The sequence below is a fragment of the Gekko japonicus genome, unplaced genomic scaffold (genome assembly GCF_001447785.1).
Source record: "Gekko japonicus isolate JY-2015 unplaced genomic scaffold, Gekko_japonicus_V1.1 scaffold136, whole genome shotgun sequence".
Classification (NCBI taxonomy): Eukaryota; Metazoa; Chordata; class Lepidosauria; order Squamata; family Gekkonidae; genus Gekko; species Gekko japonicus.
Genome location: NW_015177012.1, coordinates 1012596 through 1033420, shown reverse-complemented (window position 1 = coordinate 1033420; position 20825 = coordinate 1012596). Strand labels below are relative to the sequence as shown.

The 20825-nt window shown below is 49.8% G+C and overlaps 1 protein-coding gene across 1 annotated transcript; it reads left to right on the top strand.

Annotated features, from left to right (window-relative positions):
* Window positions 1–1116: 1116 nt before the first annotated feature.
* LOC107124231 (cytochrome P450 2W1) lies at window positions 1117–20543 on the top strand. Its single transcript, XM_015427637.1, has 9 exons — window positions 1117–1314; window positions 3276–3438; window positions 5509–5658; window positions 5757–5914; window positions 11927–12100; window positions 14338–14479; window positions 17098–17282; window positions 17437–17578; window positions 20356–20543. Exons 1-9 carry the CDS (start codon window positions 1117–1119, stop codon window positions 20541–20543), a joined length of 1500 nt encoding a protein of 499 aa, XP_015283123.1.
* The last annotated feature ends 282 nt before the right edge of the window (window positions 20544–20825 follow it).

Sequence of the window (20825 nt, the reverse complement as noted above, 5' to 3'; positions counted from 1 at the left end):
GATGGTGCTCTTAAATCTAATCATACTGTAAATAGCTTTACAGTTACACCAGAAAATCGTCGACCGAGGGGCCGGTCTCACATTTTTAGGTCAGCCGTTCCACAATGCCAGTTCCACCATTTTCAAAAAGCCCACGTGTTAGTGCCCGAAGTCTTGAATTTGCCTTCAGCTTGGAACCAGTAGTTGACTGGCAGAGAATAACTGTCTCTGGGGAGTATACGGGGAGAGACTGTCTTGCAGATACAAGGGCGCCAGGCCGTGAAAAGCTTTAGAGTTAAGAACCAGTTCCTTGAATTGTGTTTGGAAACAGATCGATAGCCATTGCGATGTTTGCAAAATAGGCATATTTTTACAGAGTCTGGCCAGCAACGGACCCACAGTGTTTTGCATCAGCTGAAGTTCCTGCACAGTCTTCAAGGGTAGCCCCATGTACAGCATGTTGCAGTAATCTAGTCTCAAAGTTACCGCAGCATGGCTCAGCACGACTGGGTCAACTGAGTAAAAATATTTTAATTTACAAACCAAATGGAAATGGGGGGGAATGCATTCTTGGCTGCTTTGCTTTCCTGGTGTCTCCAACGCGACTCCCCGGCTCCTTGACTGAATCCAGCAACGATAAATTTGACTCTGTCGAAAGCTGACTCTGTCGAAAAATCAGCCCTCCAGACCAATGTCTCCATCTTTGACACAGTTACCTCCATATGTCGATAGACATCCTCTCCTCCTCCTCCCTTTAAAAGAGGGCTTGCTGTGTGGAACTAAAGTAATTTACCTCCTCTTTAGCGTGTCCCCCCCCATCTAAGGATAATAGCCAGGAGTAAACAGCAGAATTGCATGTGTTGGAAGATGATGAAACTGTTTAATTTGGCCGGATCGCTGAGAATGTGCCATCCTTTCTCCCCTTAGTTGCAACATAAGTTCTAAAAGCTTTCAGACTCTCAGAAGTCCTTGCGGCCAGATCTGTTTATATTCCAGGAGCCGTGGATGTGGATGTTGCGTAGAGCTGAGAGCTGCAAAACCTAATAAACAGACCTAGCACAAATTTCTTTTTTCCCCACAGTGCCAGGTTGGATTTCTCCGCTGTTTCCCATCGGCGGCTGCAGACTCCAGTGGGACATGGCTTCTTTGGGGTTAACCCTGCTCAGCCCATCCGAGACGTTTGCGCTTCTTGGCTTGGTGGTCTTAGCCATCCTCTGGTATCTGAAGATCTCCGGACGACCCTCTCTGAACCTGCCTCCCGGCCCTCCTCCGCTCCCGCTGATTGGCAACCTGCACTTGATAAATATTAAGCGGCAAGATAAATCATTTATGAAGGTAAGATTCTCCCCCTCCTTACTTTGATTTCCTTTCAAAGCTTTTCGGTACAAAGTGCCCCCAGAGTTCAAATGTAATTTTTAATTTCTCGGGTATTGCGTTGCAGCAGAGCTTTTCAGAAGGTGAGCTGCTGTAGATTTTCCAGGTTGTCTACGGGCCATAGACTGAATGACCCTGCCTGATCCGGGGAAGGGCTGTGGCTCAGTGGTTGAGCATTTAACTGGAGATACGGAGGGTCAGTCCTCCAGTATCTCCAGTTTAAAGGACCAGGAGATAAGTTTACCGGACACCCTGAAGAGCCACCGCTGGTTGGAGCAGACGAGTCTGACGTTGATAGACCCTCCTCGGGTTTGATTGGTAGAAAGCAGGTTTTTGTGTTCGTGTCCGTAGGACTGCACCTTTAAAGATGTGCTGGCATCCCATCCGGTACCCGCACTACCTTGTTGCCGATTTTAAAAGTTGCACTCCCACCAGATGTGCATAAAGTTGGCATTGGTAGCCCCACATACCCAACAATCCCCATTAGCCCCTTGGTAAATTTTTGCTAATTTATAGGGAGCTGGGTACCACTGGTATAGCATTTTTATTAAATAGTGAGGGCTATAAAGAGGACCAAGTTCAGATTTCACCAGCAAAGGTTTCTTCTGGCCCAGGGTCACCCAGACAGCTTCACTGCTGACCCAACCGTAGTCTGAAGTCATCCATTAACTTTGCCACACCAGCTTTTCTTAAGCACCTAACTTACACTTCAGGTGGGCAGCTGCGTTGGGCAGAAGAGCCGGATTCGAGTTCAGTAGCACCTTAGAGACCCACAAGATTTTCAGGAAGCTTTTGAGAGTCCAAGCTTGCTTTGTCAGGATCTGTTGGTCTCTAGGACACAACTGGACTTGAATATAGCTATCCTACGTACATAAGTGCCATCCAAGTAAGGAGATTTCCAGGCAAGGGAGAAGCAGAGGTGGTGGGCCATCTACCTTCCTCTGCAGAGTCTTCCTTGGTGGTCTCCCTTCTAAGTACCAACCCCACTTAGCTTCCAAGATCTGATCAGAGGTCTATAGCAAACCCAGCAAGGGGCTTTCCAGGCAAGGGAGAAGCAGAGGTGGTTGGCCATCGCCTTCCTCTGCAGAATCTTCCTTGGTGGTCTCCCATCCAACTACCGACCCTGCTTGACTTCCAAGATTTGATGAGAGACTTATGGCGTCCCTAGCAAGGAGCTTTCAAGGCAAGGGAGAGGCAGAGGTGGTTGGCCATTTGCCTTCCTCTGCAGAGTCTTCCTGGGTGGTCTCCCATCCAAGGACCGACCCTGCTTAGCTTCCGAGATCTGATGAGATTATACCATGCCTCCTACACTCCCACGTGTCTATCACACGTTTACAATTTGAGACATTACTTTTAAAATCAGAAGCAGCAGAATTCTGGAATGTGATTGCTACAGTCAGGGGTCATTTCCTGCGTGAACGCACAGGAGCGGAGCTCTGGCAGTAAGGAGCCCAGGGGATGGGCACATGCAACAAGCCCCGCCCCCTGCTCCCAGCAGCCCTCAGTCGGGCCACGAGGAGCAAGAAGCAGCCAGGTAAGTTGCAGAGCCAGCACTCAGCCTGCCTTCAGGTACAAGGTCTCCCTCCTCTGTGAGGACAGATCTACGCGTTCCCCCCCCAATAGCTATCAATCCAAAACAGTCCAGTGGCACCTTTAAGATGAAGTTTTATTCAGGTGCAAGCTCTCCCTCCTCTGTGAGGGCAGATCTGCGTGTTCCTCCGCCCCTTTCCCCCCCCCCCCCCCAATAGCTAGCAATCCAAAACAGTCCAGTGGAGCCTGAGCGGTGGGTGTTGCCTTCTGACACACTTCCGGTGATGTCACCCCCGGTTGTCTCACGGCTGAGCGGGGTTCTTGAACCCAGGTCCCCTTCATCCTGCCACGAGGATGTCGCTTCTGTCATGAAACTATCGTTTCTCTTCCAGCTTTCCGAAAAATACGGCCCAGTCTTCACGGTCCATTTGGGTTTCCAGAAGGCCGTGGTGCTGGCGGGCTACAAGGCAGTCAAAGAAGCACTCCTGAGCAACGCCGACGAATTTGTGGACAGGCCTCCCGTCCCGATATTTTATCGGATCCAGCAGGGGAAGGGTAATAGCACTGGGGACAGTTTGTTCTTAATATTCTTTCTATATTCAGTTGGGCCGCAGCGGTGAAGCAGGGAGAAGTGGCCATTTCTGGCGATACAATTCGGGTGGCATTAAAGCCAGCAATTGTTTGCTTTGTTTCTTAAACCTCCCTTTGGACTGAGAGGGATCTCTCTTTCTGGTTTTGTTTGGTTTGGGTTGGGGTTTTTTTGTATTTCGTGTGTGTGTATGTACAGTAGTAGTAGTAGTAGTAGAATTTTATTGTGTGTGTATCTAAGTGCACCGGGAAGTTATGGTGACCTCTTGTGACTGACCCCTACTGGGGGATATTCAGAGGGGGGGCTGAGTAAAGCCTTCCCCCGCCTCCTGCCTCTGGTATTCCAATGAGGTTTCCCATTGTCAGGGTCGTTAGCCAGGTCACCCCACACAAGGCTTCATAAGAAGATAAGTGTTTATTTGATGGATCCAGTACTAATGATCACATATACAGCATGTGTCAGGAATACCTTACATTATAATGGGGCCTGACTTATAGTGAAATCAAACCCCCCCACCATGAGTCAAAGACAATGGATATGTTTCGCACGCACGGGCTGAAGCTAGCAAGCGAGTGCCAAAGCGTAAAAGCCGTTAGCTTTCCCAGATGAGTTAATTGCAGCTGGGAACATCAACAAGGTCAAGCCAGAGATACCACGCAGAAGCTGGACAGGGATGAGCTGGGATCAAGGAGGAGGTGGAACCCTCCACATTCCAGATCAATGACAGGGCTACCTGACAACCATCCAGGTACCTGCCAGAGTCGACCCTGCTTAGCTTCCGAGATCTGACGAGATCCGGCTTCCCTGGGCTATCCAGGTCAGGGTGGCTGAGAGTGATACCTTGAGGGATACTCCTCCCAAGAGGATTCTGGGCCTCGTGTATCAGATGCAGAATTCCCAGAAGGGCTGACCCTCAGCAGGGGTCACCAACGTTTTTGAGCCTACGGGCGCCTTTGGGACTCTGACCTGGCATGGCGAGCGCAGCCACAAACCAGAGATAACACGCGTAGCAGCAAAACGTATCTGACTAAAGTTGACAACCTTCCGGACGCCACCCAGGATTATAACCAGTGTTCCCTCTAAGCTGAGTCAGTGTGAGCTAGCTCACAGTTTTATAGCCTCCGGCTCACACATTTTTTGTCTCAGCTCGGGAAGGATGGCTCCAAGTCCAGAGCAAACTCACATATGCAGCAGCCAAATCGCTCACTCACAACTTTAATGCCAGTAGCTCACAAAGTAGAATTTTTGCTCACAGGACTCCACAGCTTAGAGGGAGCATTGGTTAAAACCAGGGGTCATTTCCTGCGGGAGCGCACAGGAGCGGAGCTCTGGCAGTTAAGAGCCCAGGGGGCGGGCACATGCAACAAGCCTCACCCCCTGCTCCCAGCATGCCTCAGTCAGAGCAAGAAGCAGCCAGGTAAGCTGCAGAGCCCCCCCCCCCGGTCCAAAACAATCCATTGGCACCTTTAAGACCAAGTTTTATTCAGGTACAAGCTACCCCCCCTCTGCGAGGACAGATCTGCACGTTCCCCCCCCCCCAAATAGCTAGCAATCCAAAAGAGTCCAGTGGAGCCTGAGCAGTGGGTGTTGCCTTCTGATACACTTCCGGTGATGTCAGGGGGTGGGGCATATGCAAATAAGTCACGCTAATGAACTCCTGCACCTCTTTTTCTATGAAATGACCCCTGATTATAACTGTTCTGCAGACTACAGAGATCATTTCCCCCGGAGAAAAACGGCTGCTTTGGAGTGGGGAACTCTAGTGCATTATAGCGACCGAGGTCCCTCCAAGCCCGAAACCCTGCCCTCCTGGGGCTCCCAAATCTCCTGGAATTTCCTAACCCAGCGCTGGTAACCCTAAGGCCCAACCCACCATTATCAGTAACCGGGCTGCCGCGTTTTGGACCCACTGTGCGGTCTTCAAGGGCAGCCCCGCGCAGGGGGGGAAATGCAGTCATCAAGACGGAGCACGGATGATTGACAGCGGTCAGTGCCCCCTTTGAAAGAAGGCCGATGTATCACCATGTCTTCCCCAGGGGTGTTCTTCTCTTCCGGGGAACTGTGGAGAACCACGCGCCGATTCACCATGTCAAGCCTGCGGGACCTCGGGATGGGGAAGAAACTGATGGAGGGACGGATGCTGGAGGAACTCCATTACCTCATTGAGCTGGTCAAGTCCTTTAAAGGTGATCCGTGTCCCTCCTGCCGCTTTCCTGGGGCAGCCGCCTACCCAAATTCCCCCACGACACACACATTCATGTTTCCATTCCTTGTTCTTTTCCAGGCCAGCCTTTTAAGTTGAGGTCCTTCAACACGGCTCCCACAAACATCACCTTCACCCTGTTGTTTGGGGACAGGTTTGATTATGCCGACTCGACTTTCGTCACTCTGCTCAGGCTGATAGACGAAGTCATGATCCTGCTGGGATCCCCGTACTTACACGTAAGTAGCCTTGTCTGTCTGTTTCAGCGGGGGAAGGGGAAGGTCATTCTGCTGTTTGAGAGAGCCAGTTTGGTGTAGTGGTTAAGTGCACAGACTCTAATCTGGGGAAACCGGGTTTGATTCCCCACTCCTCCACTTGCAGCTGCTGGATGACCTCGGGCAAGCCACAGTTCTGTCAGAGCTGTCCTTGAAAGAGCAGTTTCTGTCAAGAGCTCTCTCTGCCCCACCTACCTCACAGGGTGTCTGTTGTGGGGAAGGGAAAGGAGTTTGTAAGCCCCGCTGAGACTCCGAGTGAGGGCGGGGTATAAATCCAATCTCCTCCTCCTCCTCTTCTTCTTCTATTTGTGTCTGCTGGGTCCCGGGTGTGGGGTTTGGAGACTCGACATCTTGGCTGCTGTTTCGGCGAGGGCAAGAAAGAGCCACGCTTGACTAACAGATCTGAGTCCAGTAGCCCCTTAGAAACCAACGAGATTTCCTGGTCAGCAGCTTTCAAGAGTCAAAGCGCCCTTCGTTGTGGTTAGTGTCAGAATAGTATCTGGGGGAATGCTACGAGGGTCTAGCTACGGCAGATAAAATAATACCAAAAGAAGTATTTATTATATGGTGTACACAATAGTAAAACTAAAAACAGAGGGCCTGAATACCAGGCTGCATTAAGAGTCAGAACAAGATTTACATAAGCTGTCATGATTTTTTATACGAAGTTGATGAACACGTCACATGACCAACACAAGACCAGACACATTTCGGCCTCAAGGGCCTTTCTCAGTGGTCAATGATGCACACTTTTGCAAAAGATAACCTATGCATCCAGAAACTACTATATATCAATCCTGACCAGGTGTTGTTATCTCATATATCAGGTATGTCCAACAGGTAGATCGTGACCTACCAGTAGATCACAGACGGGTCAGGGGTAGATCACCATCCCTACTTGGTCTCCTGGTTTGCTGTACAGGTGTTTGGGGTTTTTTTGATGATTGTTTGGTGGTATTTGATTATTGGTGCCAGTATGATGAATTCTTATTTTTACTTTTAGAACTGCATGGGGGTGGGGGGTTGGAACCCAACTTTAGTGGGTTAAAATCTAATTTGAAACTAATTTGAAACTTTATTTTCATGGTGGTAAATCACCGGCACTTTTGGCCGGAAAAAATAGATCACTACCTGTTTGAAGTTAGACATGCCTGTCACATATCATGTGGTATGATGTACGTTTACAAAGCAGGCCCTGGGCCCCCTCACATGGTAACCGCTCTCACACAAAACTCTTCATCAATGTTGTAACCTGGTGTCAGTTTTCCAGTGTTTCTGGATGGGTGTCATCAACCAGCAATTGAAATTGATGTCCATTGGCTTGTGGTTAGTGTCAAGCTAGGATCTGAGAGACCCAGATTCAAATCCCCTCGCTCTGTCACGGAAACTTGCTTCGCCTGATCTACCTCGCAGGGCTGGCGGTTGTTGTGAGGATGAGATAGAGGAGGGAAGAATGGTGTGGGAAGTCGCTCAGTGTCCCCGTTGGGATAGAAATAGCTAAAGGAACAAATAAGATGGCCCTCCAGTTATTCTGGTACCGTACGGGGCTTGCAGTTGTTGACTTCTGGCCTGCACACGCCAAATGCTCTCTGTCCTTCAGATTTTAATGCGGCCTGGTGGAGAAAAGCCATTTGAGAAACCGAAAAAGCCACGCTAAGAAGAATAAGAAGAGGAGATTCAATTTATACCCTGCCCTTCCCATGGAGTCTCAGAGCGGCTTACAATCCCCTTCCTCTCCCCCTCCCCACAACAGACACACTGTGAGGTAGGTGGGGCTGAGAGATCTCTTCCGAGGACTGCTCTTGAGAGAACAGCGCTGAGAGAACTTGTGACTGACCCAAGGTCACACCAGCAGCTGCAAGCGGAGGTGTGGGGAATCAAACCCAGTTCTCCCAGATAAGAGTCCGCGCTCTTAACCACCACACCAAACTGGCAAAGCGGACCTTCCTACCCTAACAGGAAGCTGGATCCGTCCCACGCCTTGGAGAACTGTTCTGCTCCTCGTTTTAAGCTTGAAGCCGAAAGAAGCAGAGCCGGCCCCAGCCTCCCCCACCAGGTTCTGCGCAAGCAATTCCTGTCTCCAATGATGGGTTTTCCCCAAAAGGCTTTGCTGCCCGCCCACTCTGAGCCTGCGTACGGGATCCCAGCTGCACATTCAAATTAAACCCAAATGTTGCAGGGCACAGTGGGGGGTTGTGTGTGTGTGTGGAAGGTCTACTGCCAGGATCAGCTGCCTTCTTGACTCCATGAAATGATGTTTCCAGATTGCTTCAGAGTTTCTGTCCAGTCCCACAGGCGTGGTGCCTCATCTGCCATTTCTGGAAAAGAGTCCTGAGGATCAGGCCTCGCGGGGAGAGCCCGTGTGGTGCAGAAGATGGAGTGGAGGAGCATGACCCTGGGCGAGCCAGGTTCGAATCCTCACCTCTGCCACGGAAGCTCTCTGGGTGACCTCAGGCCCATCACAGACTCTCGGCCTGGCCTACTTCACAGGATTGTTGTTGTGAGAGGATGGAGGAGAGGAGAACACTATTCTGAGCCTGCTTTGAGTCTCAACTCTGGGGAGCAAAGGTAAAGGTGAAGGTTTCCCTTGCTCGAAAGCCAGTCGAATCCGACTCTAGGGATGCGGTGCTCATCTCCGTTTCCAAGCCGAAGAGCCAGCGCTGTCCAAAGACGTTTCCGTGGTCATGTGGCTGGCATGACTAGACGCTGAGGCGCATGGAACGCTGTTGCCTCCCCACCAAAGCGGTCCCTGTTTATCTACTTGCAGTTTCATGCTTTCGAACTGCTTGGTTGGCAGGAGCCGGGGCCAGAGACGGGAGCTCGCTCCGTCAGGTGGCATTCGGGTCTCGAACTGCCAAACTACAGACCTTCCGGTCTGCAGCTGAGTGTCTTAACCTCTGATCCACTGCAGGGAGCAAAGTAGGATATAAATAGGTAAAGGTAAAGGTTCCCTTGCGCGAAAGCCAGTCGAATCCGACTCTAGGGATGCGGTGCTCATCTCCGTTTCCAAGCCGAAGAGCCAGCGCTGTCCGAAGACGTTTCCGTGGTCATGTGGCCGGCATGACTAAACACCAAGGAGAACGGAACGCTGTTACCTTCCCACCGAAGTGGTCCCTATTTATCTACTTGCAATTTCTTGCTTTCGAACTGCTAGGTTGGCAGGAGCTGGAACTAGAGACAGGAGCTCACCCCGTCTTGCGGCACCCGGGGCTTGAACTGCTGAACTACTGACCTTCCACAGCCTGCAGTACAGCGTCTTAACCACTTGAGCCACCGCAGCTCCTTAGGATATAAATACATCAATGTAAATGCATGTGTACAGTGAGCAGAAAGAAGTGATCCGGCATTCTAGATTTGTACCGTTTCAGGCTACAGGTTGTTGCGTTCCTCCCTGTCTTTTAATAAAGCCTCCCTGCACGTAGAAATCTAACAAGTCAAGAAGGAAGGGTTCTGCCCCACTGACATACTGTTTTTCTACACGCAGAGGATTCCCCTCCTTCAGAGAGTGCTCAAATTTTATTTTATTTTTGCAGTCAAGTTGTAGCCAACCTCTGGCCACCCTGTAGGGTTTTCCAGGCAAGAGATGAACAGAGGTGGTTTGCCGTTCCCTGCCTCTGTGTAACAGCCCTAGGCTTCCTCGGTGGTCTCCCATCTAAGTCCTAACCAGGGCCGACCCTGCTTAGCTCCCGAGATCTGACGAGATCAGGCTAGCCTGGGCCATCCAGGTCAGGACTAGCTTTTAAATGGGACTGCATACATCCTGGAGCGACTCCGTTCTAAGAGCAGTGCACTGCATTTATTAGCTTGCACTTTATTACCATCTGTCTCTGCGGAGCTGGTGGATTGCTGGAATATCAGAGCGACAAAATTTATTCTGGGTTGGCCAGCTGTCATTGATTTGTCATTGGGGCAGCCCTTAAAAATGGTGATCTAACAAGCTGAAGACCGAATTCCTTCTCTTCCTTATATGTTAGGAGGGTGGCCTCTCTCTACCCCCCCCCCTGTTTTGTTATATTAGGTAAAGGTAAACGTTTTCTCTTGCTCGAAAGCCAGTCAAATCCGACTCTAGGGTGTGGTGCTCATCTTCATTTCCAAGCCGAAGAGCCAGCGCTGTCCGAAGACATTTCTGTGGCCATGTGGCCAGCGTGACTAGACGCCGAGGCGCACAGAACGCTGTTACCTTCCCACCGAAGTGGTACCTATTTATCTACTTGCAGTTTCTTGCTTTCGAACAGCTAGGTTGGCAGGAGCCGGGGCCAGAGAAGGGAGCTCACTCCGTCACACGGCACTCAGGTCTCGAACTGCTGAACTACCGACCTTCTGGTCTGCAGCTCAGTATCTTAACTTCTAAGCCACCGGAGCCCCCCCTTAAAAGGCCGTTTCATTGCTTCCCCCCGCCCACCCTTGCTGCCACCTAATTGCACTTTTAATTCACGTTTATAGTCAGTGTCTAGACAAGTCTGCGAGTCTCCCTTCGGTTCCCCAGAGATTCTTCGAAGAAACGGAGGCCGCTTCCTCATGGGGGAAATCTTGAGCCCTCCTTTCCAAAACGCCACCTTCGAATGGCGTCCTTTCGAGAGGGCTTGAGGGATTTCTCCGTTTAAACACACGTTTTCCTCCGAGGGCCATCTCTCTTGGAGAAATCCATGGGAACAATGGACCGTGCCTTCAGTATGCCTTGAAGTGGGGTGGCTAAGAGGTTCCCAGATTCCCGACTACCACGCCTCCTCTCCTGGCTGCACTCCCAGCCTTCCCCTGCTTGCTTGTGACTGCCCTGTCCTCTAGCCCTGTGTGCTGCTCAGCGTGTCTGGAGAAGGGCGTGTGGGTGGTGCGCAAGGCATCAGCGTTTGGGGGGGGGGGGGCACTGGCTCTCCGGGCTGCACAGCCGGGATTTTGTGACTTTTGAGGCAGAAAAATTTCCAGTGGGCCTGGTGGGGCTGCCCTTATTTTTATGTCGGGAACCCAAACAAAACATCCGTGACAAAAATAACGAAAAGTCAATAAAGATAATATGCAAGATTGTTTACTATAATAATTCTGTCGAAAAACCCCCTTCTGATGTCGCTCACACGCAGCGGATTCTGCGCAATGTAAAAAATATATCCGTTTCACAGGATTGCTTTATCTGAGCGTGGAGCAATTACAATTCTTGCCAATCTCCACTTACCAGCTCTTGAAGGAGACATCCCACAGTCGTGAAGACCTTGAGTTCTGATATCAGAGAGTCCACATGGGTGCCTGGCCCCCAATAGCCCAGTTGTAGCTAGGGGGCAGGCACCCGCCCTGCAGCATGATCAGGGAGAGGGTGAACAAGCAGGGTGGGCATCTACGACTGCAGGGGGTGGGATAGCCGCCCTCAGCCTGCTCCGGCGGGGAGGGCGGGGTATAAATCGAACAACTAAATAAATAATAATAAATACATTATTAATAGTAATAATAATAATAATAAATAATTTGTGAGTGGGTAGAAGAATGGTGTACAAGGAAGTGGGGGCCGTGGTAGTTGGGGGGGGCCTGGATACTGTCTGTCCAGGGCTCCCCCCAAATGTGTAATCAGCCCTGCAGTTTCAGTAAAGACAAAAGACACAATCTGTCGGGACATTTGCCTGTGTGAGAACTCATTTCACTGAGGCCGACACGCAAAAGCTTCCTGATGGCTTTGTGTAATTACTCACACATCTTTTATCTGTTATCTCGATTCGAGTCCAGTAGCACCTTAACCACCAATGAGATATTTGAGGTATAAGCACGCTTTGACTCTCGAAGGTTTATACCCCGGGAATCTCGTTGGTCTGACAAAGGGAGTATTTTGACTCATGAAAGCTCACCCTCCCGGAAATCTTGCTGGCCCCGAAGGCGCTACAGGACGCGGATCTAGCTGTTCCCCTGCAGACCGACACGGCTCGCCTCGGCCACTGTCTTTATCGATTCTCATCCATTTTATTTACCTCACGGAGACGTGCGTTTTTTCCACAGCTATTCAATTTCTACCCGTTTCTTGGGTTCTTCCTCAAACCCCACAAGATGATCCTGAGGAAAGTCGAAGAGGTCCGTGTCATCCTAAGGAAGCACATCCAGGCTACCAAGGAAACGATCAATGCAAACTACTTGCGCAGCTACACTGATGCTTTGCTCTTCAGGCAGCAAGAGGTAATTTTTAATTTTTTTATTTCTTTTAGCCTACTTGTCAGAACTGGTGGTGGGTGAATTTATAAGGGCAGAGCAAAACAGCTCCCCAGACGCCGCGCCTCGACCCGCCCTTACGGGGTTCGCTATGCAGAATTTTTTAAAAGATCGGTCGTCGATTCCAAGAATTGTTCAAACAATATACCATAAGAGAATCACTCTGCTGGGCTTCTCAATACGCCACTAAGGCAATAAGAAGGAGGAGAGGAAACCGTCAGGGTCTTTGTTGTGCCTCCTGGACAGAGGAAGAAGCACCCTCCCCCAAAAAACCCTGATAATATCTGGTTGCCAAATGTGACAATCGAATCCCATTTCTAGAAGGAGGTATTTTTATCCATTGTGACCACGCCCCTACGGAGAAAACAGCAGTCCAGCTTTTAGTGGTGGGAAGATCTTGAGGTCAGTGGAGAGGAGATTTGAACCATCTGCCCACCAGCTGTGGTTGAGCGTGGCTAATTTGTCATATTTTTGATGAATGCTGTAAATAGCCTTGTGGGCCGTATCGGGTGGAAAGGTGGGGTAAAAAAGCCTCGATAAGATAGCATGACCGTGAGAAAGCCTGCTATCATCTGGGCTCCAGGAGAGAATAATCTTTTCCTCCTGTGCTCTTTCTAGAAGAAGTCAGAAACTGGTAACTGTAACCACTGCAGAACAGCGAGATTCGAACCCAGCAGCACCGTAGAGACTAACAAGATTTTCAGGGGATGAGCTTTCAAGAGTCCAAGCTCCCTTCATCAGATACAAGTAGGAATGAAGATCCCCGAGCCCTTATACCCCAGTCAGAAGGTGGAGAGGTGGAGGGGTGTTGCCAAGAAGGGAGTCAGGGTATAAAAGCTCTGGGATCTCCATTCCTACTCATATCTGACGAAGTGACCTCTGACTCTCGAAAACTCCTACCCAAAAGACGTTGTTGGTCTCTAAGGAGCTAGTGGACTCGAACCTAGCTGTTCTACCACAGACCAACATGGCTCCCCTCTGAAAATAACCATAGTTATTATCAGGGGTCGTTTCGTAGAAAAAGAGCTAGGGGAACTCATTAGCATAACTCATTAGCATATGCCACACCCCCTGACATCACCGGAAGTGTGTCATAAGGCCACACCCCCTGACATCACCGGAGGTGTGTCATAAGGCCACACACCCCGCCCCCAACGGTCCCGGCCGCCGGCGCCGGCCTTGCAGCTCCACTTACCCTCCCTCTTCTCCTGCCTCCTCCTGGCTGAATGAGGGCCGGAAGCGGGGTGGCCGGAAGCAGGGGGCTTTGTTATGTGCCCCGCCCCCCGTACCTCACCCGGGGGAACTGCGATCCCCCGCGATCCCCCCCGAAATGACCTCTGGTTATTATTAAAAATCCCTTTTTGAAAGGAATTGTGCGACTGCTGCTCTTAAAGGGGAAAAAGCAGTCCAATACAACAGGCATTGGCACCGATCCGAAACCTAAACTCCTGGTCTCTAAACTGAGTTCTCCTGTTTTAGTTCCAAACGGGAACATCTGTGGGTCCTGATGAGGTCCACGGGGCTCCCTATCACAGCTCCGTCCAAATCCTGACTGCACCCTCCCGCCCCCAAATTGAGAATCTAGTTTGGTGTAGTGGTTTGGTGTAGTGGCTAAGTGCGTGGACTCTAATCTGGGAGAACCGGGTTTGATTCCCCCCTCCTCCACTTGCAGCTGCTGGATGACCGGGGCAAGCCGTAGTTCTCTCAGAGCTGTTCTTGAAAAAGAGCAGTTTCTGTCAAGAGCTCTCTCAGCCCCACCTACCTCACAGGGTGTCTGTTGTGGGGAGGGGAGGGGAAAGGAGTTTGTAAGCTGCTCTGAGACTCCTTTGGGTAGTGAAGGGTGGGGTATAAATCCAATCTCCTCCTCCTCCTCTTCTTCTTCTTCCCCAAGTTGTGGTCAGCTTTTTACCCCCCAATTCCAGCTCCCTTTTCCCTGATCCTGTCCATCTGACAGCAGTTACATTGGCGGGACTGGAACAGGCCTAAAAGGTTACTGTAATATATATGGGGCATCTACTGAACAAGCAGAGTATAATTCTCCTGGAGTGTCTCCATGCCCTTCTCCTGCTGAAAAATGGAAGACGGACGTGGGAAACGGGGCCCTCTACCCAGGTGCTTAACCGTGCCACTCCTTGATGCCGGCCCTGTCGATTGCCCGCCTGATTGCAAACCCCAAGGCTCATACAGACGCTTCTCGTTCGAAGGAGACGAACAATGCCGCAAGCACGTTCCATGACGAGAACATCCTGGCGTCGGTGCTCGACCTCGTCATGGCTGGGACCGAGACGACGGCCACCACGCTGCAGTGGTCCGTGTTGCTGATGATGAAGTATCCCGAGATTCAACGTAAGCAGCCGTGTTCCTTTGCCAGGTTTATACTCATTTGGCGCCATTTCGAAGGTTGTTTCTCCCCACTTACCTTGAGGCGAGTCCCCGTCTCGGAGACCAACAAGATTTTGAGGAGGATGAGCTTTTGAGTCAGTGGGGTCCCTTTGTCAGGTACAAGCAGGAATGGAGATCCCTGAGCTTTTATACCCCAGTCAGAAGGTTGGGAGGGGTGTTGCAAAGAAGACGGTCAGGAAGCAGAGGTACACAGTGCGAATCGTAATCAGCTTGATTACAGCAGGCGAGAAATTCTTAGGGGCAGAAAGATAACATCAGTAGTGGTCTGTAAAAAAGACATATCAGGGGGTTCCAGATCTAATCAAGCCTGGACTCTCCCTAGAAGCTAAAACTGAGGCTATATGTTGTCGAAGGCTTTTATGGCCGGAGTTCATTAGCTGTTGTAGATTTTCCAGGCTGTGTGGCCGTGGTCTTGGCACTGTAGGACTTTGACGTTTTGTCAGTAGCTGTGACTGGCATCCTCAGAGGTACTCTCTGTGTTAAGGTGAGAAGAAAAATGGTAGGCAGGTAATTTATATCTACTCTGGAAGGTGGGGTAGGGCTGAGTCATTATCTTGTAGGAGTTCCCCAGGAAACAGGAAATCTCCTCAGGAAACAATCCATACACAAAAGAACCTCTTCAGGAAAGCTCCTCCATTAGCATGTTCATAGCCAGGGGAACTCCTACAAGATAAAAGAATGGATAAAAGGAAGTACTTCTTCACCCAAAGAGTGATTAACACTTGGAATTCACTGCCACAGGAAGTGGTGGCGGCTACAAGCATGGACGGCTTCAAAAGGGAATTAGATAAGCATATGGAGCAGAGGTCCATCAGTGGCTCTTAGCCACCAGGTATAGATAGGGGCTCTGGGGCAAGGGATTCTCTGTCTTCTTGGTGCTTGGGGGGTTCAACAGTGGGAGGGCTTCTAATGTCCTGGTCCCACCCCTGGACCTCCTGCTGGCACCTGGTATTTCTGGCCACTGTGTGATTCAGAGTGTTGGACTGGATGGGCCTTTGGCCTGATCCAACATTGGCATCCCTTATGTTCTTATGTTCGTATAAGATAATGACTCGGCCCTACCCCACCTTCCTGAATAGATGTAAATTACCTGCCTACCATTTTCTTCTCACCTTGACACAGAGAGTCCTCCATCTTTCTGTGTTATACCTCTGAGGATGCCAGTCACAGTTACTGGCGAAATGTCAGGTTCTACAATGCCAAGACCACGGCCATACAACCCGGAAAATCTACAGCAACTAATAAACTGAGGCTGTTATACTTTGGTCACATTATGAGAAGGCAAGACTCGCTGGAAAAGACAATAATGCTAGGAAAAGTGGAAGGCAACGAGAAAAGTAGCCACGGCCCTTAGTTTGCAAGACCCAAGCAAGTTAATGATAGAACACTTTGAAGGTCAAATCAAATCAAATCAGATTTATTATTACAGTTCGTGACCAGCACAAGGTGATCAGTTACAACAATGTACACGAATATAATAAGTTTTAGGAAATACACAATATTTAAAATTACTGAATGGCCTATGCATTCTTAAAATCACAGAACTGATTGAACAAAACATCTACATTTTACGGTTCAACTACATTCTGTGTTAATTCCCTGCAATTTCTGCATGATGCTGCAAGAAATCTGGCACAGGGAAGGGTGCGCTGAGGATTTGTGTCTGAAAGGAACTTCCTCGTAATTTCAGATTCAGACCAGGCAGAAAACCTCCCAAGCAAGGGTGCAATAATCTTTGCGTGGATTTCCTGGTAGAAACGGCAGTAACAGAATGACACTCAATCTGGAAAAGAAAAAAGAAGTGCTAATGTAGCATTTTTTTGAATTTTTCTGAAAATTTCCACTTCCCCCCCCAAAAAAAACCCCGGGGTTTTTTCCGAGCTTCAAAATTTCTGGAAATTTTACATCTCTAGTTAGTCCATTGTCACAAAGTAAAGCAAAAGGTCAGCGGGCACCTTCAGGACTTGCAACGTTTATTTCATTACGAGCCTTTGTGAATCACAGGCTACGTCGTCAGATACTTGGAAATCGGACTAAGAATCGGACCTGGATTCCCAAGTTCTGGGATTCCCGGTTTGATTTCCATGTATCTGGAGGAAGCGAGCTGTGATTCACGAAAGCTCACGTTGAAATAAATGATGTTAGTCTTAGAATCATAGAGTTGGAAGGGATCTCCAGGGTCATCTAGCCCAACCCCCTGCACAGTGCAGGAAATTCACAAATACCTTCCCCTCCACACCTGTAGTGACCGCTGTTCCACACCCAGAAGATGGCAAAAAACCTCCGGGATCCCTGGCCAAACTGAAGGCAGCCACTGGAATATTGTTTTATAATAAGATGCCCCGAGGACTACATTTCCCAGCATGCACCTTACTTCAGATTCTGGGAAATGTTGCCTGAGGAGCAGGGGTGAGAGAGGGTGAGCAAGGGTAAGAAGGAGAGGTTCTGGCCAACTTTCTCACACCTGCCCCCTCTCTTTAGAACGTTCCTGTGCCAATAATCAGGCCTTTCAAAGGTTGCGTGGTTGGACAGGAAGGATAAAATCCCTTTCGCTGTTGCAGGCAAGGTCCAGGAGGAAATCAAGACGGTCCTGGAACAGGGGCACCTGCCGACCTTGGATGACAAGAAGCGCCTGCCCTTTTCCAACGCGGTGATCCACGAGGTGCAACGGTTCGTCACTCTCCTCCCGCACGTGCCGCGCTCCACCGCCGTGGACACGCACTTCCACGGCTATTTCATCCCCAAGGTATGAGGTGGGACCCACAGTGGGAGGGAGGGCCAGGCGCACCTCCCAGGGGCTGCCACTGAAAAGGCCCTGTGTTTTCAGTACTTCAGGGTACAGCCTTATTGGGTTTTCTCATCCCGGCCCCTTGCCGACATCGTTCTGTTTGCATCTTAAGGGTATGACCGTGATCCCTTCGCTCACCTCGGTGCTCCTTGACAAAACTCAGTGGGAGACTCCCGACCAGTTTAACCCCAACCACTTTTTGGATGCAGACGGCAACTTTGTGATGAAAGAAGCGTTTCTCCCTTTTTCTACAGGTAACCAGAGTTCTCCCCATGGCACAAGAGAGGCACCTCGTAGGGCAGGGCGAGTGGGTTCCACCTGAGTTGCTGGTTCATCCCAGCCAACCATTTTTAAAAACAAAATTTCTTTTAAATCAGTGAAATGAAAGCTTCTATTTAAAATGAAAGCTTGTGGGAGAGATTTACATAAATAGAACAGAAGCAGCTTGTTATGTCCTGCAAAAAAACAAACACAAACAGGAATCCAAGCTCCGCCCACCTGACCCTCCCAGCTCCGCCCACCAATGATTCCCATTGGTGGGTTTTCCAGGGTCAGTCTCACACTTCTAATGCTCACGAAACCCTAAAAATCTCCCTGTAGCTGTTACAAATTGGCATGGCAGATCCCTACGAAGGAGGCAGGCATAAGTTAGGGAGGTTATTATTTCATGGCCGAAGAATGTAGAAGGTTCCAGACGTAAGAGAGCCAGCTTGGTGTAGTGGTTAGGCGTGCGGACTCTAATCTGGGAGAGCCGGGTTTGATTCCCCACTCCTCCACTTGCACCTGGCTGGATGGCCTTGGGCAAGCCATAGTTCTGATAAGAGCTGTCCTTGAAGAAGAGCAGCTTCTGTCAAAGCTCTTTCAGCCACACCTATCTCACAGGATGTGGGGAGGGGAAGGGAAAGGAGATTGTAACCAGGGCCGGCTAGAGGTGTTTCTGCGCCCTAGGCGAGGCTGCCTTATGGTGCAGATGCCAACCTCCCGGTGGGGCCTGGAGACCTGGAGACCACTGGAGCCAGCCACCCTTTTGCTGCTGCCACCACTGCCTCCCCCCCCCCCGCAGCCACCACCAAAGGGGGGGAGGAGGGGGGAGGCACAGCTTGGCGCCCCATCCAGGGCCCAGCGCTCTAGGCGAATGCCTAGTTGGCCTAGTGGGTGAGCCGGCCCTGATTGTAACCCACTCTGAGACTGCGAGTGAAGGGCGGGGTATAAATCCAATCTCTTCTTCTTCTTCTTTTTCTAATTCACTTTACCCATTTTTTGATGTTTAGCGGTTCGTGAACCCTAAAACACACAGAGACAACGTGGGCTTAGCGGAAGGGTTATCTGTTTGTTACTTTCGAGCCCCTGCTTGGCAACCTCTCCTTTGCAGATGTAAGGCGCAGTCACACTGTATGCAACAGAATCAGGCCTAGTTTGTGCTCCGACAAGCCTGGGACCCAAATCCTGAGAGGAAAACTGGGATGGCATCTGGGCATTCTAGCTGAGCCTTTCACGGGTTTGGGGAATCTTACTGTGCGGTGTTAGTATTCTTTTAAGTCGCCTCGAACCACCAGGCAGGGTGGAAATGTTTTAATAAAAAACAAAAACAAATTAATAAATATCAGGGAAACTTAACACTTTCCTAGTGCTTTCGGTATTCAAAATGATCCGTGGGATATCAGTTTGCACACCCCACAACAGCCGTGTAAGGTGACAGTCAGTAGTGATATCCCTGTCCTGCCAGTGAAGACAGAGAGAGGGAGAAATGTCTGTAAGTCCAGCTAGTGAGTCTTGGGACAGCCATGAGATTTGAATCCAGGATCCCTTGAATCACTCGGGTTGCCAGATGTAGGTTGGGAAGTACTTGGAGATTTGGCAGGGGTGGAGATTAGGGAGGGTCCTCAGTAGGGGACAGTGCCATATAGAGATGTAAAATTTCCGGAAATTTTGAAGCTCGGGGAAAAAACCATTTGGGGGGGGGGGGAAACGGACATTTTCAGAAAAATTGGAAAAAATGCTACATTAGCACTTCTTTTTTCTTTTCCAGATTGAGAGTCATTCTGTTACTTTAGGAACATAAAATATGACTATGCAACATTTTTCCTTGGCATGAAATTATCACAACTAGCATATTAAAAATATAGCGTATCCAAACAATTATTACAAACAGAATACCCACCCACATGCAAAAACAAAACTGAAACCTTTTTTTCTTTTCTTGTGACAACAGCACCTCCTATAGGGAGAAATGCATCTTGTTCTTGCATTGGAGAGTTCAGTTTATAACCTAGGACTTGCTTGTCCTCAGTGCACAGAAATTAGATCAATCTGATACCATACATATTTTTTAGAAATGATTTGGAAAATATTTGAACACCTTGTCTCAAAATATTTTATTCATCTTGTTAAAATAAAATGTTCCATAATCATTTTTTTTTTCTTTTTTCAATTTTTCCAATTTTATGGGAAAAACAAAAAAGGCTTCAGGAAAAAACCGGAAAAAACCCTGGTTTTTCCCGAATTTTCCCAGTTTTTTTCCAGGCCTTCACATCTCTAGTGCCATAGAGTCCACCCTCCAAAGCAGCCATTTTCTCCAGGGAGTCTGATCTTGGTCATCCAGAGAGCAATTGTAATAGCAGGAGATCTCCAGGCCCCACCTGGAGGCTGGCAACCCTAGGCCTGGGGAGGGCATGGTTTGAGGATAGGGAGGATCTCGGAGGGGTATAACACCATAGAGTCCACCCTCCAAAGCAGCCATTTTCTTCGGGGGGGGGACTGATCTCTGTAGTCTAGAGATCTGTCGTACTTTCAGGTGATCTCCAGGCCCCACCTGGAGGCTGGCAACCCTAGGAACCACAGCACATTTCTCACAGCTGATACGCCTACTCTGTGACAACTACTGATGCACTGATTTGCGCTGAGGCTCAGTGGGGGATCACAAAGCCAGATAAATGCAGTGGGTTCTTTGGCTCTGGCTTCTATTACCCGCTAAACCACTTTTCCTAAAAGTTCTGTGCTTGGGGCTGGTGGGGGGGGGCGTTGTTTGCAGGCCGCCGGAACTGCCTGGGTGAGAGTCTGGCCAAGATGGAGCTCTTCCTCTTCTTTGTGGACCTGTTCCAGAGGTTTTCCTTCCACCCCCCTCCGGGATCCACGGAGTCTGACTTGGACACGGTCGCCGTGCCGGGATTCACCATGCGTCCCCGGGCACAGACGACCTGCGCCGTGCCCTACGAATAAGACCCGCGGATCAAAGGGACATCATTTGCACATATCGATGTTTTGCTGAGACGAGAGAGAGAGAGAGAGAGAGAGAGACACCCTCTGCTTGTGAACCGGGGGATTCTGGGGTGGGTGTCCTACCACAACCCCCCCCTCTTTGCTTCACTCCTTCGGGTTGTTTACAGGCTGTGATAGTGTTGCTTTATGGGACTGTAAACCAGGGGTCCCCAACGCGGTGCCCGTGGGCACCATGCCCTACACCAACACTTTTCCTGGCACTCGCCAAATGTTTATAGAAAG

Bases quoted from the DNA above. Each gene is read 5' to 3' on its own strand.
- LOC107124231 (XM_015427637.1), top strand. From the start codon at position 1,117: ATGGCTTCTTTGGGGTTAACCCTGCTCAGCCCATCCGAGACGTTTGCG. The intron at 5,915-11,926 runs GTAAGTAGCCTT...TTTTTTCCACAG, and splicing joins TGGGATCCCCGTACTTACAC to CTATTCAATTTCTACCCGTT. The intron at 12,101-14,337 runs GTAATTTTTAAT...TCTCGTTCGAAG, and splicing joins TGCTCTTCAGGCAGCAAGAG to GAGACGAACAATGCCGCAAG.